Here is a 24913-nt window from a genome sequence, read left to right as displayed (position 1 = left end):
ATTCAACCTTTTTTCATCTTATTCTTGATTTAGTTTTTCTTCTGGCTCTCCGATTGATGCTCCAATTGTTCGACGTGTAGTGGCTTTATTTAGTGTTTGTTGAATGTGTTTCTGTCTATGATTGAATCTGCTCTTGATGCTTATGAAATCCACATTTCACGAAGTCCCTTGTACCATTTGTGTACTCCTATGTCTGACATTGATTATGACTTAGACATCTATGTACTTTCCTAGTCATTTCATCTGCAAGGGCGTTGTCTTTCTCTGAAGAGTGGTTATACTTTCTCTGACATACGCTGCTTTAACTTTTGGCCTCATGGTTTTCTATGTGTCTTTTTACATAATCTGATTTGTATGCGTGTGGAGGATATGCACCATTTCTCATTATTGTGACTAGTGGATTCTAGACCCTTTTCATCATGCTCTTCGTCTGCATCTTCTGCTTGATGACTTCATGTGTTCTTCTGAGGGTGTGGATGCTAAGTGGTTCTTCTCGTTGTGACTTCAGATGTAGTCCAGCCTTCTTGGTTTTCATTTTTTCATTTGAATCTCCATCTGGTCAGCTATGCACGCTCTTGACTTAGTTTGGGGTGCTTTGACTTAGCTTTGTCCATCGTCCATGGTCTTGTATCATCTGAGGCTTCATTATTTTCCTTCTTGTGTTAGGCTTGATTTCATCTGATCGTTTGATCTCTTCATCTGTCATCTTGTTAGCTTTTTCCCTTCATCGTGGTTACTCGTGTCCTGTTCTTTATTTCTTTTGTGGGTGTCTTCGTCTGATGTATGCCCTTCATTTGATCAGTCTTTATCCAGTGCTTAGCTCATATCTCTTGGTTCTATTGTAGATGGTAATACATGCATATTCTCTATTCTTCAACTTGCCTGTACTTATATCTGAAACACTAACACACTTGTTAGAAATAACAATATGCATTATATTTGTCTTATTCAAAACTTTATTGGGAGTTTCTCCGTCTAACTTAACAAAAACTTCATAGGGCCACCTTGAATTACCCCACCTATGACAAGGAGCTTTATGCCCTTATTAGAGCCCTCCAAGTTTGGGAGCATTACTTAGTGACTAGAGAGTTTATCATAGACACCGATCATGAGTCACTTAAGTACATTAGAGGGTATGGGAAGTTGAACAAGAGACATGCCAAGTGGGTTGAATATCTTGAGCAATTCCCTTACATTATCAAATATAAGAAGGGAAAGAATAATGTGGTGGCAGATGCTTTATCTAGAAGACACTCATTACTCTTTTCCTTGGGGTCTCAAATTCTTGGATTTGATAATATAAAGGAGTTGTATGAGAATGATCAAGATTTCCAATCCACCTTCACCAAATGCCTCCAAAAGCCTTTTGATGGGTTCTATCTTCTTGAGGGGTACCTTTTTAAAATTGGAAGACATTATATACCCTAAGGATCCATTAGAAAGATTTTGCTTAAGGAAAGTCATGAGGGAGGTCTCATGGGCCATTTTGGGGTTGATAAAACCCTAAGTCTTTTAAAATGTAAATTTTCTTGGCCACACATGAGAGTGGATGTTCAAAGGCATTGCTCCAAGTGTATCATTTGTCTTCAAGCAAAATCAAGAGTGATGCCTCATGGACTCTACACCCCTCTTCCTAAAGCTAGCTCCCCTTGGGTTGACATTAGTATAGATTTCGTACTTGGTCTCTCAAGGACCCAAAGGGGATTTGATTCTATCTTTGTGGTAGTGGATCATTTTAGCAAAAATGGCCCATTTTATACCATGCCACAAAGTAGATGATGCTAGCTATATTGCTAAACTTTTCTTCAAAGAAGTGGTCCATTTGCATGGGTTACCCAAGACTATTGTGCCTGATAGGGATGTTAAGTTCCTTAGTCATTTTTGGAAAATTCTTTGGGAAAAACTGGGAACAAAGCTTGTATATTCCACTACTTGCCACCCACAAACCGATGGGAAAACCGAGTAGTGAATAGATCCCTATCCATATTGTTAAGGGTCATTCTCAAAGGGAACAAGAAAACTCGGGATGAATGCCTCCCCCACATAGAGTTTTCCTACAATAGTGTAGTCAATAAGACTACTAACTTGTCTCCTTTTGAGCTTGTATATGGCTTTAATCCTCTTACCCCTCTTGTCTTGCTCTCACTCCCTAATACTACTTCCTTGTATCACAAAGAAGGAGTATCTAGGGCTGACTATATAAGAAAATACCATCAGAAAGTCAAGAGTCAAATTGAAAAAAAAAACTGAAAAATATGCCAAATATAACAACAAAGGGAGGAAAAAGGTGACCTTTGAAGTTGGGGATTGGGTTTGGCTTCACTTGAGGAAGGATAGATTCCCTACTTAAAGAAAGTCCAAACTAGGTCCTGGGGGAGATGGTCCTTTCCAAGTTCTTAAGAGGATTAATGACAATGCATACATCCTAGACCTTCCTTCCGAATATGGAGTTAACTCCTCTTTTAATGTTTGTGATCTTACACCTTTTGTAGGGACTAATGACATGGATGAGGTTGAAGATTTGAGGTCAAATCCTTCTCAAGAAGGAGGGGATGATGGATGACCATCCTTGAGACATCATATAGGGCCTATCACAAGGTTCATGGCTAGGAGAGTAGAGGAAGATGAAGAACACACCACACCAAAAGCCATAATCATCATGTGTGTGGATTTTGCGCCCTCTCCTTAGTTTGTTGCTTTCCTTTCCTATTTTGCCCTTGTATTTTGGGGTACATTAGATATTAGGATTTTATTTTGTATTTTTGTTTAGCTTTTGTATTATGGGTCAAAATTAGTCTTAGGATTTATTTTGGGACTTAAACCTTGACTTGTAAGGTCAAAAGTCCATTTATTTTCTTTTCTAGGACTAAGGGTACTTTAGTCTTTTTGGAGAGATGAGAGTCATTTCATTTGGGTTACATCTAGGGTTCATTTAGGGTGCATTTGGGCTTGACATTTTTGGCCAAATGCTCCCAAGAAACCCTAGATGCTCTCCTCTCTCTATAAGTACTCTAGTCCCTCCACCTTGTACCCATTTTGGAATATATGCATTTTGAGTGAGCCTTGTTGCCTCAAAAAGCCTTCCTTAGTCTCCTAGGTCCTCACGTCCATTCTCCTCTCCTCTCCACCCTAGAGTGAGTTTGAGTTCCCTTGAATGGCCTCCACCAACCCTTGGTGGAGAGAGCTAGCCAAGAGCACCAAAATCACCCTCCACCTCTCCTTCTATTTTTTCGTCCACCTCCATTCCCCACACTTCCAACTTTGTTTTTCACCACCCTTAAGGAACATCCAGCCATCATCCTTCTTCCTAGTTCGTGGAGAAAGAGGGAGTTTCTCCTTGGAAGCCAAAGAACACACCTTGAAAGGAAGGAGCCCATCAATTTGCATCCGAAAACTTTCAAGATATATTAGACTTTCTTCCTTTATATAGCTCATAAGGTGTTTTCTTTAAAATAGGCCTAATCAATACCTTATTCAATATATTAAATATTGTATTTATAGCATCAACCCAAAAGTATTTTGGCAAGTCATTTTCATTTAACAGTTCTTTCCAACTCTTCTAGAGATCTATTTTTCCTCTCCATAACCCCATTTTTTTTAAGAGTTCTTGGAGCTGAAAAATTGTGATCTATGCCATGTTTTTCACAATACTTTTGGAATAAATCATTTTGGAATTCACCACCATGATCACTCTTAATGGATACAATATTATAACTCTTTTCATTTTGAACAGCCTTGAAAAATTTCTTAAAACCATTATAAGCATCATTTTTATGGCTAAGAATATAACCCAAGTAAAGATAGAGTAATCATCTACTATTACCAAACCATAGTAATTACCGCCTATATTCATGGTTCTAAAGGGACCAAACTCATGGTTCTAAAGGGACCAAACAAGTCCGTATAAATGACTTGTAAGATGTTGAAATAATATTTTTTTTCTTTTAAAACTAGTATTTACTTGATTACCCATTTGGCAAACATCACACAACTTGTCCTTATAGAACTTGAGTTTAGGAAGCCCTATTACTAATTCCTTTTTAACCAAGTGTTATCTTCTTTAGACGTCAAACAATTAGTGTATGATTATGAGCATATAGATTCTAAGTCAAGCATATAAATGTTATCTATCCTTTTACCTATGAATTTGATTTCATTTGTTGATTTATCACTTATTAAACAACAATCATTATCAAATGCAATTTTATATCCCTTATCACATAGCTGACTAATGCTTAACAAATTATGCTTAAGACCTTCTACAAGCAAAACATTTTTATTAAGTGTAGAAGAGGTGTTACCAATGTTACCATAGCCAAGTATCTTCCCTTTATATTGTTCTCCCTATAAGTCACATAGTCATCATGTTTCACCTTGAGGCTTGAAAATATTGAGGTATCTCCGTTCATATGCTTTGAGTAGCCACCATCCAAATACCATATTAATTTTTTGGCTCTCAAGCATTCCTACAAAATAATTTTAAAAAAACCTAATTTAGGTAACTATGTTTTGGTTTCTTACATGTTAGTACTCAACCCTTTAACTTTCCAAATATATTTGTCACTAGGCACACCATATTTCATTGTATATAATTTTTTAGTTGTATAAACCCTTTTACCACAATAAAAACATGTAATTGTTTGCCTAGAATATCTCTTAAAAAAGTTCGTGGGTTTTTTTGAAACATTTTTCTTTTGTTTAAAGCCTAGTCCAACTCTATCAAAGACATTTCTTTGTTGTCCAAGTAACATGCTTAAATTTGCCTTGCCATTTATGAATCTTGCAAGCATTACTTTCAAATATAAATTTTCTTTTGTTAAAGTTATGCCAGTTTCACAATCAACTTTTGTGGAAGAAGAAGGTGCTATGCCAAAACATTGATTTATTTTATAAATCATTTCAGGAGCATCATGCTCTAGTTTCAAATCCTCAAGTTCTTGTTCAACCTTTATTAAGGCATCCTTATACCAACTAAGCTTTCTTTTCAACTTGCTATTTAAGCCTTTTATTTTAAGTGTTACTAACTGCACTTGCATAAATGCTTCTTGTATTTGTTTAGAATCAAGATTAGATTCAAGTTTAGAATCACTTACCATTTCTTGTTACTCAATGTTAGCCATCAAACACAGATTGGCTTCTTTATTTTCATATGTATCACTTGAGGAGCTTGAATCATTATCCTCCTAAGCTATATATTTTTTCTTTCCTTTTATTTGTTTTTTCCCTTCTTATTTCCTGTTACTTCTTTAAATAGATAAGACATTTAGCTTTTATATGACCTTACTTTCGACATTCAAAGCAAGTGTATTGGAAAGTTTCCTTCATCCTTTTTTTATTTTTCCTCTTCAAGTTTTGAGCTAGTTTATTCTTCCTCCTCAAAAACTTTTTGAATTTCCTCACCATGAGGTTAAATTGTTCCATGTTTGAATCCTCAAAATTGGATTCTTCAGCAATCTTTTTTCCTTTTTTGGAGGTTGAGCCCTTCAAGGAGACTTTTCTTCCTTTCTTATCCAGATGCTCATTTTCTTCAAAAATATGCAATTTTTTCTCATGCTCTCTCAATTTTCCAAAGAGTGTGGCCAATGTCCTGGATGTCAAATCCTTTGACTTTTTAATAATTGTAACTTTGGTTTTCCATGATCTATCTAGGCATTACAACTTGAGATTTAATTCTTTTCTTTCAAATTTCTTGCCAAGGTTAATAAGGTGATTTATAAGATGTGTAAAACGTTTTTGAAAATCATATATATTTTCATCTTGATTCCTTCTTAACAACTCGTATTCTCTAATTAGTGTATGCTTTCTAGATCTTTTAACATCACTAGTTCCCTCACGTGTTAATTGTAATGTGTCCCACATTTCCTTGGATGATTTGCATTGAGATACTCTAAAGAATTCATCATGAGATAATGTAGATGTAATAGTGTTTTTGGCTCTATAGTCATACTATCATCTTCACTTTTCGTCATCATTCCACTCACTCCTATGTTTTCTTCTTCTCTCACTCTCATCATTTTCTTTAGTAATAGGAATATATGGATCATTCTCAACAACACCCCATATAGCCATATCAATACCTTCAATGAAAATTTTCATTCTTATTTTTAAGTAACATAGTTTTCACCATTGAAAACAGGAGATCTATGAATAGAGACTCATTCACCATATGAAAGATTATTACCAACCATTTTAAAAAATCTTGATTAACTTTAAAGAACCTTGCTCTAGATACCAATTGTTAACAAATATAGTTTTATCCAAGAGGAGGGGTAAATTGGATATTTAAAATAAATATTTTCAAGATCTTTATTTTTCAAAACTTTTCCATAAAAGTTTGTTGATTCAGTTTATATAAGATAGGATGTTAAGATTGATTTCTATATTCGAGATTTGTCATGGGTAAATCCTAAATGATATACAAAGATTCATATATAATAGACTTAACACATTCAAAAAAAAATATAAGCAAGAATTAAAATAAGAAGTGTAGGGATAAAGAAAAATTAAACAAGATTTATACTAGTTTAGCCACTTCCATTATGACCTACATCCAGTCCCTAATCAACCTGATTAAGATTTTTTTACTATATTTAGATTCAGAGTATTACAATCATATCCATATGTGTAGACACCCGATTTCATCTAGGATACCAAAAATAAGACAAAAGACTACTAAAACAAGGAAAGAGGTCCTTGAAGGCCCAACATGACATCAGAATGGATCAGAATAGTGTCAGAAGGCTCAAAAGATCAAAAAGGCCAAATTAGGAGAACTTCAATAATTGATACAAGTCAAGAACACTTTAATTGATTATTTGTTGAGATAATTGATTATTACAGAGCACTAACTCTGAAATAATTAATTATTGCACAGTGATAATTGATTATTATAGTGTATTTCTCAAAATGATAAAATAGAGTAAATAATCTATTATTCTAAGTAGACAACCAATTATTTTGAGTGATAGACTTAAATTCTCAAATTTTCAAGTTTAAAACCTTTTTGTCATCAATCATCATCTTACAAGAGATATATTACTAAGTTAATTATAATGCACAAAGCAAACAGGCATACCAAAGCATAAAAAACAAATCAATACAATTTTCACTCTCTTAACCATGAGAGGCACTCTTTATAATCATCAAAATATAAACTATGTCTTCATCATGAGCTTGGTCAACATTCTCTACCACCTGTCACCCACAAAATGATGGATAAATAGAAGTAGCCAATAGATCTCTATCCATTATGTTCAGGGTACTTATTAAAGGTAACCATAAGCCTTGTGATGAATATTTGTCTCACATAGAATTTTCATATAACAAAGTGGTTCACAAAACTACCAAACAATCTCCTTTTAAAGTTGTATATGGTTTTAATCCCTTCACTCCTTTGGATTTGATACCTTTCCTTGATACTACTTGTTTCTTGCATAAACATGGAGTATATAGGGAAAAAAAACTTGTTAAAAACTACATGAGAGGGTTAAAAGTCAAATGGAACAACAAATTGAAAAGTATGTTAAATATAACAACAAAGGGAGAAAAGAGGTAATTTTCCAAAAAAAAAAAAAAGGATTAGGTTTAGCTTCATTTAAGAAAAGACAATTTTCCAACTCAAAGGAATTCCAAACTTTACCCTAAAGGAGATGACCCATTTCAAGTCCTTAAAAAAATCAACAATGATGCATATAGGCTAGATCTTCCTGATGAGTACGGAGTAAGCAATACATTTAATGTTTATGACTTAACTCATTTTGCAAGCAATGAATATATAGAGGAAGAGCCTATAAATTTGAGGACAAATCCTCTTGAAGAGAAAGGGTTTGATGAAATATTGGTTTCCAAAGGTCCTACTATAAGGGCAATGTCAAGGATGCAAGAGGAATGGGCTCATAATGAAGCTAAAAGTCCTAAGCTCCTTTTGAGCTATTAGTTAATTACTTAGTTCATTTCTTCTTTAAGTATATTTTTCCTTGTAAATATTTTCTTAATTTTGACCTTTTATTTTTGGGTCAATTTGTGCAAGAATTTATTTCTTTGTAATTTGTATTTTTAGGGGTGTATATTATATTCATGAGGGTGTAACTAGAAAAATATATATGAGTTTGTTGGGTTTAAATTAACCCATGGGAGCACATGGACTGATGGACATGAGGTCCATAGTGATGGATTTCTACTTGTAGTGGACAAGGTGTTCCCTTGATCAATTCAAATCTCCAACATGTCACATGGCATTGTCTAATTACACCGTAACATAGAAGGGGAGTTGAATATGTGTGTGCATGTACGAAGGAATTTTCAAATCATTTTTGCAAGAGTAATGTTCTTCGTCCAATGCACTTTTAAACGTCAGACTGTTAGGCAAAATTTGTTTAACATAAGATCAATGCGTCTGAAGGGTTTATCGTTTGCTAAGGAAAATGTTTCATAATGATAAATATTGAAGTTCTTACATTTCCTTTTCAAGATAGTTTCGTTTAAGGACAAGTAGTAGATAAAACTTTTCAGTGTAATATATCTATTAAATGATCTTGCATCTTCGTCTGAAAATTGGTTTTAACTGTATGTAAATATTGGACGAAGTTTTTCACAAAGGTTCACTCAGTAAGGAAGATTTGTTCCTAGTTAAGCAGGAAAAGTAATAAATCATTTTATACTGGTTCGCTCAACTGAGCTACATCTAGTCTCTTTCAATTGAAGGGTTCCCCTAGATATCAAAATAAACATTGAGTATTATCGTCCACTTTTAGACCTAAGTATTCTCGACCACTCCTAGCCCTGAGTATTCTCGACCACTCCTAGCCCGCCAGCTTCACTCACCAGCGTTAGTATTCTTAAACCACTTCTGGTTCCCCAAGTATTCTCGACCACTCCTGGCCCGTTAGCTTCACTCACCAACACTAGTATTCTTAAACCACTTCTAGTTCTCCAAGTATTCTCGACCACTCATGCCCCGTTAGCTTCACTCACCAACGCTAGTATTTTTAAACCATTTTTGGTTCTTCAAGTATTCTTGACCACTCCTGGCCCGTTAGCTTCACTCACCAACGCTAGTATTTTCTTATCAGCCACTTTTGGCTAGCAGTGAGTATTCTTTAACAAGCCCCTCCGGGCTTTACATGTATTCTTTTCCTAGCCTCTTCGGGCTCTACAAGGTATTGGCTAGACAAGTTTGGTTCGAGTGTATAGTTTACTCTCACAGAGAGGATACATATAGAATCTACACTCTCTAAGGTTTCACTACCTTAGTCCTACAGAGAGAATTACACTAAGGTATATTTGACTTTCCATGCTCTATCTCTGCTTTTGTTACTTCATGGGCTGAATATAATTCCTCTTCATGCTTGCACCATTTGGGTCAAATAGCCAACCTCTTAAGGTTTGATGTTAAGACCTATATATAGTCTTGTGAAATTTGCCCGTTGCAAGTGTTCGTTGAAGTAGATATAGTCGTTCAGGACCGTTTTAATCTCGTCATTTAATGCTCAGCTTCTTGCATTAAATGTTGCTTCTTGTGATAGACCCTACGTAAGGTCTTCTTTGTCTTGTTAGCAGTTGTGTTTGGATATAGCAGAGACCTAGAAACCTTTTTGTCCTTTCTTGGTCACATAGCTAGTAGAATGTTGTCCTTGACTGAGAACTTGATGTACTTTTTTAGACAAAAGCATGTTTTTACTTCTTCGCTTGATTTTCTCGTTCCTCTCTTCTGTTTTCCTGTATTCAACTTTGTCCTTAATCTTATGAATTTGTAGACAATGCCTTGATTTGTCCTTTGAGGCTTGATTCCTCAGATGGTTGTGTGACAATTTCGTCTGTGTTTGGTAGTCTTATATGTAGCTCAAACTTTGACAAGCCTCGTCTAGCCTCATAACCATGGACCTAGTTAAAGGCCCAATGGTCTTCAATTGTGAGCTCTCCTTTGGATCAACCTTCACCTTTCTTGGTTTTACCTCTTCCAAAGGGATCCTTGGGGATTAGATTTCCATCAAAAATGTTGGAAGATGTAACACCCTAAGTTTTCTAAAATTTATTAAAAGAATGTTTTAATTAATTAAATGGATTTTATAAATGTATTTAGAGGCTTTTAAATAATTATGAATGTTTTTAATTAACAAAGGTTTGTGAAATTATTTTGTTATAATAAGTATTTAGAGAAAATATGTATTTTAATTGAGTGTATTTTAGAAAATATATGTTTTATAATGTGCTTTATTTTAATTATGTTTTATGTTTTAAAAGAAATAAGGGAAGAATTAGTTTCTTTATATATAAAAATGGGTTAAGTGTAGTTAGTTTAGGCTTTTGGTATTTTACGTTTACGCTTCTTCTCTAAAGAACCCGAGGCTTCTAGAGATCAGCCTGGGATTCCACACCCATCATCTAGTACTCATTGAGGTAATGGAGAGGGAGAGCTTTCTCTTTTGAGTGTAAATTAATTGTTGGATAAATGAGTTAATCAAATCATGTTTTCCTATTTCTCTAATTCTTGGGAAAATTCATGATTTGATTAAGAGAAAAAGAATTAGAGTTCTATGTGCTTCTTATGAGCATTATCTGTGTAAGTGAGTTGTATGTGTGATTAATTTTGTGTTGAATGTTTTGATCATGAATTTGTGAGTGCAAGTGGAAAACCCTTGAGTTAAGGGCAAAGTAAAGATTGATGTTAATTACATGAATATATAAAATTGATGTTGGATTTGAGTAATTGATGGTATAATAGAGTAATATTAAGCTTTAACCATGATTTTTATCGATTGGTTTGGAGTTTTAGGGGTTTGGGTTTGCATTGTGAGATTTGTTAAGTCAGACGAAGATGAAAGCAATTCCCAGCAAGGTTTTGAATGTGACAAATATAATACATGTTATTTCTAACAAGTGTGTTAGTGTTTCAGAAGAACATGAGTACAGGAAAGATGAAGGACAAACATATGCATCAAACGATACAAGAACAAGACAAAAGCACGTCAAGCACAATTTAAGGCGAAACATAAGGACTCACACGGGAGATGGTCAATGACCAAGAAGAAATACCAGAAGAAATTGAAAGTCTGACCATACATAAGTTGACCAGAAGAAAAGAGAAGTCAATACGTTAATGACAAATGCTCAGACAAAGGTCAAAGTTTGAGCTATAGTGGGCCTAGGCTAATTTTTACATATTTGACTTTTTTTGCTCCATTTAATCCAAGGAATTGATTTAGCTACGTCTCACCCTCATTAGGTGAACCTAACTAAACCATATCCAACATTTTTGGATTAGATTAAGTGAAGGAAAACAAGATGGGCTGCCTAGCTCTTTTAGCTTCTCCCACACACTTGGTTAGCTTGTGCTACAAGCAGTACTAGAAAAGTTTCATTTTCCTGCGAATTTTTCTGCAAAAAAATATTTACAGAAATTTTTTGCGAATTTTCTTGTAATAATAATTTCACAAAAAAAATTTACGAATTTATTTACGAAAAATAATTTACAGATATTTTCTACAAATTTTTTTATGAAAATAATCTACAAGAAATTTTTGCAAATTTTGCTACAATTTTAATGATCATAGAAATTTTTTTCCATGGTAAAATTTTGCAAAAAATATTGTAAGAATTTTATTTTGTTTCTTACAGATTTTCTTGCAAAAATAAATTCGCAAGTAATGTTTACTAAATGGTAGAAAAATTTTGCAGGTAACTTTTCCTGCCAATTTTAATTCGCAGGAAAAATAAAAAATATATATATATATATATATTTAAATTTATAGGTTTAATATTTAAAAATAAACTTCAAGTCTCACATCGATTGAAAATAAAGCAATTAAAAAGTGTATAAGTTGGGGTAACACTTACCTTGCAAGTTGATTAGTATAGTTGAGTGTTAGGCTTATAATCTACAATCTTAGAATTTAAAAGATTATGTATCACATGTTGGAGGCATGGAAAAAAATGCTTCGGATGATGAATTCATTTTGAGCATTTGAAAGTTGAAGAATTATTGATAGAATTTATAGTAATTTTTTTTTAAGAAACTTTCCTGCGAATTTTTTTCACAGAAATTTCGCAGGAAAATTTCTTGCGAATTTTAAAATTCGCAAAAATATATTATCCACAAAGGTATTACCTACAGATAAAATTTTACAGAAAAATTTGTTGGAACAACGTTTCCTGCAAATTTTTATGAAAAATTCGCAGGAAAAGTTGCATGTAATAAGAGAAATTTTAGTAGTGAAGCTTCTAGCTTGGCTTGCTCTACAAGCTTTGAAGCCTAGTTTGTTCCACGAGCTTCCAAGTTACTAGACTAGTTAGCTTGAGTGCAAGAAGGCTAATCATGGTTCTCTTTGAACCATAGTTAGACTAGCTTGCACCACAAGCCACTCCCTCACTATATAAGTCTTTCTTTCACTTTGTAAACATTTTTGAAGCATATATTGAGAGAATTTTGAAAATTGTTCAGATTTTCTCTCTTCCAAAAGTTTTAACCTCTTTGATTTTAATCCATTTCTCTTATCCTCTTCATACAAGAGTGTGGTGAGATTTGAAGTGGTTAATCTTCCTCCAAGGAGTGGCGCCACTTGCGAAGTGTTCTTCACCATTAAAGGTGAAATCCAAAGCTTCATCCACCATTGGAGGCTTTGGAGAAGCTTAAGGAGAACCAAGGAGTCAAAGGTCTAGGGAAAAGCTTGAAGAGGAATCAAACATCAATCCGGTTCCAAAGCAAGTTTCCATCAATTTTCAAATTCATTTTGAGCTTTAGAGTTCCATTGATGAAGATTGGAGGCACATTGGAACTAGTTGAAGAGAAACAACTATCATCTCCTCCATTAGTTTCATCAAGTTGGTCATGTTCCATGGCTCTTAGGCTATCTTGAGTTGATGATGATGACGATAATGATGATGAGATTAGCACCACGTTCATGTAGAATTAAGCACATGTATTTGCACAAGTCTATATATTATAATTGAGATTTATTGGATTACATGAATGATTGTTGTTGATGATGAATGAATGTAGCATGATAAATGTTATTGAGATAAGTGTTGCCTTAGAAGTTGGATACGAATTTAAATGCATATGAAAATTAATTATGATGTATGTCTTGTTTAGTACTATCCTTATGCCTCATATGTACTATACATGTATGAAATGTACTCTCATTCCCTATTTATTGTTGTGTGTGTTTGAAGTAATCGCTACATGCAGGGTTAGATCGTGTTCCATTAAAAGAGTTTCATGGAGGCAAAACCTAGTGTTTTAATGATTATTCTTAGATCTTGTTCCAATAGTGTAACATCAAAGCTAAAGAGACTTATATTTTCCTTAGTCAATAAAGTTTAAATCATTTTATGACTTTCTATATCTTGTTGGAGCTTTGTCTAAAAGGACAGTTTGTGCCTTGATTTATTTTCTTTTAAAAGTTTTATCATGTTTTAATTTAAGAGTTTTATCTACGATGGTTTTGTAAAACCTTTCACCAAAATGACCAATTCTAATTTATTTTAATTTTAAAAAATTTAATATGCAATACGAAATTTCTTGTTATATTTTTGGAGTTGAAAGAATGTTACAACTGTGTATAATAATTTTATTTATAATATTTTAGTTTAACCAACTTATTTTAATTTAAAGATTGAAATCGAATATTATCATTCCCATACAAAAATCACATTACCATGGTATAAGCTCCCCTCAACACGAATAATATACAAACAATACCTTCTAATATATTACATACACAACTATATCAGTAGCCATATCATATACAGCAGTAGCAGTACAAGTATAAGTTGTGTGTTGCGATTTGATAGGACCCAAAGGGCTAAAGAAGAATTGGGCAGAATAAGATTCTGAAGAGATATTAATGTACATCTTGTTTGACACATGCATGGAATAGGGAATGGAAATAAGATGTGAGAAAATATCATCTCACATGCTTTATTTGGGAGAAAATGGATACCACGTATTGATCCTCTAAATGGAGTTGGGGTTGAGTTCCATTCGTCTTATGTGTAATTTCCTCTTCTAATCCAAGTGATTAATGGAAGCCAAAATTGCATGGTGGCAAGAAAAAAGAGTTTTCATGCTTAATTTGCCCGAGTTTGAACATACATGGAAAAAGTTGAGACAAATTAAAGAAAGATTGCTTTAGTTATATCGGTGTCCGTGTCAATGAATGAGATCACCATTTTTCTTAATTGCTTCTTTAAAAATTTGAAAATTATTTGATATTTTATTTTATTAATTTAAATTAATAGATAATTATAAAAGTATTTTATATTAATTTAAATTAATAAAATAAAATATCAAATAGTCTTCAAATTTTTAAAAAAAATTACATACTTGATCTATGCATTAAGAACTTTAATTCAACGAATGGATTGTTAAAATTTGATTTAGAACATAAATTATTGAATGAAGTAAGTTTAGATAAGCTTACTTTTAGAATAAGTAGAGTCCTTCTCATATATAAATATTTTGATTTTTAAAAAGAAATAGGAAAAATTGTCAATATGTTTATATTTATTCAATTCATAATAGGAATCTAAATTTTAATATAATATAAATTCCCCTCCTCAGTCCTTTGAATATTTGAACAGAGAAAACTAGAAACGCAAACACAATGAGGTTTTGCTTTTATTTAATTGCGTTATTTGGTAAAGAAATTATACCAAGATAGGTAGATTTTGGTTTTGAAATGCAAAACAAATTGTTTAGGGAATAGTTCAACATAAGTCTAAAAGAAAATGAGTGTGGATTTCTCTATATTCCTTGTTAAGAAACTGCTCACATCTACCAAATCGAAGTGGGAGCTTTCAGTGGCGTATACCAATTCAAGATCGATCAAAGACAATGAAAATGGTAAAAATTGTAAAGTTATATGAGTTTGAGCATTCAAGATATGCCTGTTTGGTATGGTTTTAGTTTTATGTTCTTATGTTTTTTTTTTAAATAGTATTTTTTATCTTTTTATTTTTTTCCATCTGCAATTTTGATTTCTTTATTTTAAAATAGAGATATTTAGTTCTTTTATTTTATAAAATATAAAATAAAATATAAAATATAAAATGTTAACTTTATCATTAATTTGATATTCGTTAATTGTTAAATTTTAATATTATTTGATGATTTGTTAACACTTAAATAATGTGATATTTAGTGACATGACGTATAGAAATAAAAATTAAAAATAACATACAAAATATTTTTATTTATATCTATTTTAACGAGTAATTAATATTTATTTTATTAATAAAATCTTATTTGTATGATCTTTTCAATTTTTATTTTTAAATGTCATATCACTTAAATATGAGTAAACGTTAAAATATAGATTAGTAAATGTTAATTTGATGGAAGTATCAAAATTCTACTTTTTTAAAATTAGAAGAACTAAATGTTTTTGTTTTAAAATAGATGGACCAAAATTGTGGATTGATAAAAATAGATGATCAAAAGTGCAATTTAGCCTAATTTTTTTTAGACTAAATTGCACTTTCAATTTCTTTATAATATGTTTAATAGGCAATTTTAGTTTCCAATTTTTAATTGGCAATTTTATTCTAATAATTTTATAAAATCTAATCCATTGATCATTAAAAATTGTAATACTAGACATAACTTGACATTAAGTAGATAATATGATAATTAATTTTTAGACTAAATCCCATTTTTAATTTTTATTTTATTTTATTTTCATCTTATTTTACCACTTTTATGGGATAAAAGAGTGAACTAAAATCAAAATTTAGTCTAAATATTATTAAATATTAATTATTATGTTATTTATTTAATATCAACATTATAATTTTAATAATAAACGAATAAATATTACGAATTTTATAAATATTATAATTTTAACAAAAAAAATTAAAATTGTAAATTTTATAAAATTAAAAACTAAAATTACGAATTTAGTAATTGAAAAATTAAAATTTTGTATTGGAACCAAAAGTGTAATTACGTCAATTTTTATAACTAGAACCAATTTATAATTTAAGTTTTAATTTTTTATCCCAATTAAAAAAAGTTATTGTTAATCTTATAATTTTTCTATTTAAAAAGTTCAACCATTACTTCCATAAGTTGTGTGTTTTTAAGTTTTTATTAAATAAATAAAAATAGTTAAAAATAAATAAATTTAAAAACAACAACAACAATAATTTTATGTATTTTTAATTCTTATTTAGAAAAATTACATATGAATAATATTAATAAAAAAATATTATTATAATAATAATAATATTTTTTTCGTAATTCATCTATTTTTTTTTTATGTAATATAGTGTGACAAAGGTTCTAGACTTCTAGCATGGCATCTTTAAATCTATAATAGTTATGGTTAGATTATTCTTTTATCACTTTAGGATTTGGGGTTAAATAGCATATGCAGGAAACTTTTTCTCTGTTTTTATTTATTTATTTTGAGAAAATATCTTCTTAATCTTATTTCAGCTTACAAAATGTAATAACGAAATACGAAAGATAACAATGGAGTCATTTTTGCTAAAAATAAAATATTAAAAGACTTCCATAATAATATTTTTCTTAGGACTAAAAACAGTGTTGTTGTAATAACAATATTACTTGACACTTCTCATTTTTGGCTTATGATATATACACTATGATAAGTACACCTCTTTAGAAAAGAAATTCTAAAATATATTTTATTTTTTATTTTTAGGTATCTAATATTGAAGTTAGTATTTTTTTTTTTTATTGTTTACATACATCTTTCTCTTTCTTTGTTTGACTCATAATATATATAATAAAAATAAATTCTTGAAATATCATGAACCTAACAAAATAAGGAGAAAACTATAAATTAAACAATAAAAGAGAAAAATTAAAAAAAAAATACAGGATAAAAAATAAAAATATTTTAAAAAACTAAAAAAGGAAGTGTACTTATAATAAAAAAGATGGTGTATATATGTGAGCCCTCATTGTTGACAGGAGCCCAAAATGCATGCTACCCACTATCTATAAAGAGTGGAATGGAAAAATAAAGCCCAATCTAAATATGAATTTGTCTTTTATTTTTTATTGGGTTTTCACCTTTAACTAAAATACAAACAATAACAACAAATCTTTTTTAAAAGAGTTTAATTAGAAGCAGTATACTATTTTCATGCGAAATGTATAAATATTTATTTTATATAATTAAAATTTATAATAAATAAAAATCTTTAAATATTTTTTTTATAGACATAATTATACAGTATTTCAAAACTCATAATCAAAGACATATCCTTAAATATATAAACAATTATACTGTGATACAAGATTTTTTTATCTATTAATAATTTATTTTAAAAATATTAAAATTTAATATAAAAATGTAAAATGAAAAGAACAGATGAGGTTCAACAAAAATATTTTAAAATGTTCCTTTCCAAGAAAACTAATAATACTCTCGTTTAAAAAAATTATTTTAATATATATATATATATATAACAATGTATTATATTATCATTTAATTATAAATTATCATATGATAAATTTTATAATAAATATTTTCAATGTCATATAGGAGATGGTTTTTAATTAATTGAGGTGTAAAAATTTTGTCAAAATGTATAAAAATTAAATTCTTATTGAAGTATTAATATTATTATTAAATAAAATTATGTGATATTTATGAAACTATGTGACGCTTATTTTTTTATTTAATGAACCTTACATAATTTTTATTTAAAAGTTGTATTGAAAATATGTGGTATTTTGTTTATAATATCATATATTATATGTGCGAAATTGTTCAACAGGTAAATAAATAATTGAGGTTTTTATTTATGTAGGTAAAATTTATTTTAATAATCTTTATGTCAGTATCAACTTCGATTAATTTTTATCGATATTTTTAGTTGATTTTATTTCTTAAATTATTTTTTTTTACTTTGTTTAAAAAGTTTAAATTTATTATGATTATAATGATTCTAATAGTATTATGATTATAATAAATTTTAACCAGTGACAAACAACATTTTAGTATGATTCTTCATATTTTAAAAACATTATTATAAAATCAGCATTCAAGTCTGATAATTCATTCTGGGTACCATAGCAAGTCTAGGTTTTGAAAAGAAAAAAAATTCATTGAAACTTTACAGCATGCACATAACACATTCATTATTGTTCCTATAGAACTTTCCAGTTGGTGTTCTCTCTTTAATTTTCTTCCCAAACAATAAATTTTTTCCGCAACTCTATCATCGCCCGTGACGCATAGACACTCGCGCAGACATGAAACAAAAAAAATGCTTTGTACAGAGTACACATGTTTTGAACAGCGTGTGACACAAGCATCCAACACGCACGCAACCATTTCCTCAGTAGTGTCTATGATGCACAAGTTATGGCCAACATTAATTTCTTATCATTAATAACCTCTATGCAATACCATAATTCATCATGTTAATTTAATTCTTCACCTAGACCTCCTCGTCCTTTAGTCAAGTTTCCTAACGTTATTAATATACCTATACAAGTGGTGGTACCTTTAGCATTTAGCAAATAAATTCGACACAATGTAATGTCATCCAACATGTTTGAATAAATTTATTCATAAAATAAAAAATTAGTTCATAGAAAAAAAAATTTATTTTAAAGTTAAAATGTTTACATAAATTTAAAAAATATTTTGAAATATGACAATTTCTATACATTAAATTATGTATTTATTTATTTTAATTTTAAAAAATTATTTTATTTTTTCTTCTTATTTTCTTCTCCTATAATAGACAATGTTTTTCAAATCAAATTATTAAATCAGTCAAGACACTGATCCAAAGTTTAATGATTTAATTATAGTTAAATCATAGTTGAATCGGTATTAATAAAATAATAATAATATTTAAATAATTAATACATAAAATAATAATTTTATAAAACTAAACTCAAAATAAACTATCATTTTATATATTTTTATTTTTTAAAGTGCATGTAAAAGTTTAAATATAATATTTAAGTTAAAATTATAATAAAATATAATAATATATATTAACAATTTTATGTTTATAGAGTAGAAAAATCTTAAATTAGTATAATATAAAATATCATAATATAAAAATTTAAATTAATATAAATGACTAAATAATATCTTTATAAAAAAATTATTGAAAATAATAAATAACATAATTTATTCTAATTTATAATTTTTTATTGAATATACTTAGTTATTTATCATAAAAATATTTTTTAAAGTTTTAAAAGAAAAAATTTCTTTTTTAAAAAGACTAGTTCAATCTGATTTTTTAAATTGATTTTTATTGATTTTGAGTCACTTCATCCCATTTTTGGTCAAATTCTTTTACACATAAATTTTTTGTTCTTTCAAATCGATAACCTAATCGAATTTTTATATGATCAATTGAATCAATCTATTCTAACACCACAAATAATAAAGACCATGATATTGATATCTCAAGAGAGCTGATTTGAGGAAATCTAACGTAGGAGGCAGATAGTAAACGAGATTCTGTAATGGCAAAAGCATTCGGAAGAAAAAAAATATACAATTGCAAAAGCCATTGTCATTTATTGGCTAAAACTTATTAAAATTATTATTAAGATACAATTTATGTGAGTTTTACTCCCTATATAGTGAATTTCAGTTATTATTTTATGATTTTTAAGTAAGTTTAATCAATAAAAACATATTTGAAAGAACATGCAAAGGCATACATCTAATAACAAGTAACGGATCCTATCTAAGTACATTAAATTAACTTGTACTTATCATGCCACATTTCTAGTAATAGAAAATCTGTCATTTTACTGTTTTATCTACAATAAACCAGCCTAAAGCTTTTTACAAGTACTTATAAAGTATAAACTTACACTTATCAGTAAATTTTAACTATATTTCATAACAGAAGTTTGTTATAAACATACCAAAACATCATTGTTTTGGAAACAAGTTTTCAGAAAACAGTCTCAAATTATAGGACAATTATTTCAATCACCGTACACATTTAATTCACACTTTACCTTGGTGTTTTGGTTACATGATTGATTGTTCTCAAATTAGTTACTAAAAACTTCCACTCTTGGTAATTAACAATTCCAACCCCACTGATGCATTAGGCGTGTTGCATCAAGATCTCTGGTTATTCTTCAACTTTTACTTAATTCCTCAACCCAAAATCCTCAAACCCACAAGATCATAACTAAGTTTCATCTATGGACAATCTTCTAGTGTTCAAATTTTATGCACCATATTTTTAATATATAGAAATTATTAAAATATAATATTATTAATTTTTTTTCAGATGCATCTATTTGATTTTAGTATAACTAAATTTGATCTCTTTAAATAAAATTTGAATTCAAATTTTGTGAATGTAAAAACATAATTGGGACACAAGACGTGACGAACATAGTTACCCAAAATATATACTATCATCACTCAGAAATTTTGATGGGTTCACACTGTCACAATTGGCATTCCCAATAACTAATCTTACACCAACTATAACAAAATTGTGTGCAAATATCCGAGGAACAGATTAGATACTACCTAATGTAAAAGAAAAATTGATAATTGAATGAATTTGATATCTAATAATGGTGAATCAACCACCCAACAAAATAATAAAAGCACCTCTGCAGCGCCAGTTCTAAGACGTATTTCTACAGTAGCATGGACCATGACAAATAAATTTAAATAAACAATAACTAACTATAATTAATAGGATTAAGACGAACTAGAATTAGAAGCTTATTTCAATTCCAACTGCGTTTATAAGAATTAGACTCGAAAATAGATGAATCCAAAATTATGGTCAATGCAATTAGAAATACAACAACCTCTTCGCTACCTCCAATTATCATAGAAATTATAGAATTATGGGTGAACGATGTGTACAACTATCCACAACACGAGTTGCATCCATTAAACTAATATCTAATTATTTGATTGACAATTACTAATCATCTTTATTGAAATTTTGTCTCCTAATCACCTTTTTTTATATCTCCAAAATTTAACTTGTAACTTTATTTAAAGAGATCAAATTTAATATTATTCAAATCAACAATAATTACTAATCATTTTTATTGAAATTTCATCTCTTAATCACTTTTTTTTATATTTCCAAAATTCAATTTATAACTTTATTTAAAGAGATCGAATTCAATACTATTCTAATCGACGGTATTTTAGTGATCAGAGTTACATTTGTCACAAGGAATATGATTACTTTCCATCAATGCCTAACAACTAACAACTTTTTTCTATAGTTTCAAGCTCAACAATTTCAGAAAAGACAAAATAAAGGACCATTTATTTATTGTTTCAACTTTCAACTGATGTAGCTAACTCGTTTTTCCAGTTTTGGCATCAATCAGCCTCGTTTCATAATCACAATTCAATCATTTGACAATACAGGAGTAGAAAATATATTATGGTCGAAAGTTAGATTTGCAACAAGTAATAAATGAAATGGTTATCAGGCTATATACTCTACTTTCCAGGGTAGGGAAAGCTCAAAATACATGGTAGTCCAAGAATTCAAATGAGAATTGGATTGCTAAATAATCCAAAATTAATGAACAACTATAGGAAATTATTCCATCAAGGTAAGAAAATTTATGATCAAGTAAATCAAATATCTAGTTGTGTGTTCTTAAAAAAAGAAAAACTTAAAATAAACAACACCAAGAACCTACATTTGTGTTGAGAATTCAATTATTTAACCTATTCCTGTGCTACATGATAGCAAGCTTTGAAAAATTTCATGTAAACGTAAATGGGGGAAGATACCAATTTCAATGGAACAAAATGGAAAGTGAAATTTTAAACATAAAAATAAAAAGACTGAAGAGGTCCCTTGGAAAACTCTTCAGCCAATCTTGAGAAATATCTGAATCTCCTCCCCATCCTCCCCCGCCTTTGAAAGGAAAATATGATAGAAAAAGAAGGGGGAAAGTACCAATTAGCAAGAATCCTGTGTCAATGGATGAATCAATGTTGTGCAACTAATTGGATTTGAAGCATCAAAATGTGTGAGACCTTCACAATTCAATTCTTCAACATCCCATCACAGCACAATTATAGACAAAGTTGCCAGAGCGTTTTCTGGCGAGTAGATTCCACTGTGGAGGTCCTTCACTTGGCACCCATGAATTGAGTTCAATGAAACCCTCACCATGAGTCCTAGGTCCACCAATAACAATCAGCCTATTTCCACATGCCCTGAATGCAAGACCCCAACCGTTCATCGACACTGCTCGCTCCGGCAGTCTCCCAATGTTAAGCCACACTCTCCTCTCCTTGTCGTATTTCTTGACCTCCATGTCAGCGTAATCAGCAGCATATAATTCATTATTTACAACTGCAACCAGCGGTGGCGCCTCGGCCGTCGCAGGCATCTCAGATCCCCTGGCGCTGCGTCCAGGGGACATGTTAGGAATTTCTGTCCATGTTCTAGTTTGTAAATTGTACTCCTCACCACATGTGAGAAGCTTGGATTCACTTCCACCAATTCCCCCAATAACATAAAACTTTCCATCCATAAACACCCCAGAGCACATCTTCCTGGGCTTGTTCATGCTAGGGAGTACTTCCCATGTTTGATTCTCAGAATTGTACAGTTCGGCCGAGTCAAGGATATGACCGTCCGAATCACACCCACCAGCCAAAATTGCAATCTCCCCAAGGCTGGCAGATCCAAACAAGCATCTTGGAGCATTCATCCTCATTCCAGATGTCCATGAGTTAGTCAAAAGACTGTATCTGTAAATGACATGGGACCTCATCTCCCTGCCAAACACAAGAAGCTCAGTTCCTACGGCTAAAGACTCCTTATCCGAACACATGAAGCATTCGTTAGAAGCCATCCTTGGTAAATGCATCCACCTTTCCCGAATTGGATCATAGGCCTCCCATTCAAGGAGGGCACAGGAGAAATAAATCCAGTGTTCTGTGATGCCATTAAGCCTCCTCCACCTGTATAGCTCACCACTTCGGATTGTGTTGCGAAAGCTCCTATTCAGCGACGCCAGAGAGCCGTAATCCGACCTGGAACACCGGCTCAGACACGCAATTGAGCTGTCCCGGTTCATTCGAGGCAAAAGAGAACCCGAATCTGACGAATCCCCACCATGCTGCTCTTCCGGCTCATCAGGTTGTTGCTGCTGCTGGTCACCAGCATCCAACAATTCCCCTACAACCTGCTGCTCCTCCATCTGCGGTTCATCGGGCTGCTGAACCGATGAATCCCCGGCCTGATCCTCCTGCTGTTTATCAGATTGAAGGTCACCAGACACCATCGAATCCTCGGCTTGATTCTGTTCTCGTTCATCCAACATCTGAGCAGAAAAGGCCTCATCCTTCTCAACTCTTCCCCAATTACTCAATGACTCACAATCCTTCCTCTGATCCTGATCCATTTGTGGAACAACAGAGTCATCAGCATGACATGATTGCTGTTGTTGATACAAGAATCGCGCGGTCTCGCCGTCATGGTGACGAGAATCAACTCTCCTGTTGGCCTTCCTTGGCTGGGGTTCTTCCTCACCATCGGGGTCCAAAGGGCGCTTGCCATTCTTTATGTCCAAATCCAAATCCAAATCCAAATCCAAATCCAAATCCGGCAGGTATGTCATGAAAGACCACTTGTTATCTGCCTGGCAAGAGCTGGGAAACAACCTCGGAACCACGCAGGAACGACCGTCCAACATAGTCTCCACGACAAGAGATAAAAAAACAGCAGCAGCAACAACAACAACTACTCAATCTTCAATCAAGTACTTTCTTCTGTCTTTGCCGGGAGGAACAAGTTCAACACCACAGAGATGAGCCTCTCTGCGCCCTAACAAGTCCCCAGAACCACCTTCAGAATCAAGAGCCTGTTCAAAACGGAATCAAACAAAATCAAACTCAATTCACAGGTTCCATACTTTATTCTCTCTCTATAACCCTTCTTCTCATGAAACACTTCAAAATTTAAATGCCCAGAATCGTCAACACCGCAAAAAACACGATTACAGATCGGAATCCATTCAAAGTCACATTTTTTTTTTCATGAATCCCCAGATTAGAGAAAAGGGGGCAATGTCCCCTGCGGAACCAAATTCACAGAGAGAGATCCCAATAAGCAACACATCATAGACAACAGAGAACTTCAATTGAACAAAAACCGGTTCAGGGAATCAAATGCCACACAAGTAATGAATCCAACATTCCAATGCACAAACCACAAAAACTCAATTTTGAACAAAACTTGTTAATCACCACCCCCTAGATTCAATATAAGGCGAAATTTAGTTAGATCTCTATAAATCTACAATATTCGCCAAGACCCAACAACATAGCAAGGAAACCAGTTCATTCATATCAGAGATAGAAAATCATAGAGAGAGGGAGAAAAGAGAGAGAAAAACAATGATGCAAGAAACTTACTAGTTGGATAAGAAGCAAAATCGAAAAAACAACAAAAGTACTTGATGGGCAGTTTATGCAAATTGAATAACAATCTTCAACTCCTTCTTTCTCTATCTCAAACTCACTGTTTTGCATGTACCCTCACACACGCACGCACACAACAAAGAAGAGAGAGAGAGAGAGAGAGAACCCACTTTCTCTCTCTACCCAGCTCTAAGCAGGTATTGGTTTTGGTTGGTCCTTTCTTGGGTTAGTCTCTGCAAATCAGATGAAGGAAGGTTTTGGAGCAAAAACTCGGAGAGGACCCCTCACATGGCCTTATCTCCCTTAAATCATATCTTAATTTATAATTAAATAATTCCTTAATTTCATTTCTTTCCTATCACCATTAATTAACTAATTCATTAATTAATTAAACATCGTTCTCTGTGTGTCTTTTTTTTTTTTTTTTTTTTTTTAATTTGTGCGTTTTTTGGGTTGTGCGAAATTTGACGGAGGAGGTTGTGGTGGGGCCTACAAAAGGTTCGCCGGTGACCGGCTACCGG

The 24913-nt window shown here is 31.6% G+C and overlaps 1 protein-coding gene across 1 annotated transcript; it reads right to left on the bottom strand.

The window, feature by feature from the left end:
* Positions 1-21417: 21417 nt before the first annotated feature.
* On the bottom strand, positions 21418-24696 carry LOC109789214 (F-box/kelch-repeat protein SKIP11). The gene is made up of 2 exons (XM_020348117.3): positions 24387-24696; positions 21418-23833 (listed from the first exon to the last, which is right to left on the bottom strand). Exon 2 carries the CDS (start codon positions 23663-23665, stop codon positions 22013-22015), a length of 1653 nt encoding a protein of 550 aa, XP_020203706.2. The 5' UTR covers positions 23666-23833; positions 24387-24696; the 3' UTR covers positions 21418-22012.
* Positions 24697-24913: the final 217 nt, after the last annotated feature.

The sequence above is a fragment of the Cajanus cajan genome, chromosome 3 (assembly GCF_000230855.2).
Source record: "Cajanus cajan strain Asha chromosome 3, NIPB_CcT2T_4, whole genome shotgun sequence".
Taxonomy (NCBI): Eukaryota; Viridiplantae; Streptophyta; class Magnoliopsida; order Fabales; family Fabaceae; genus Cajanus; species Cajanus cajan.
Note: the sequence above shows the minus strand (reverse complement) of the source record. Positions and strands in the feature narration are given on the sequence as shown.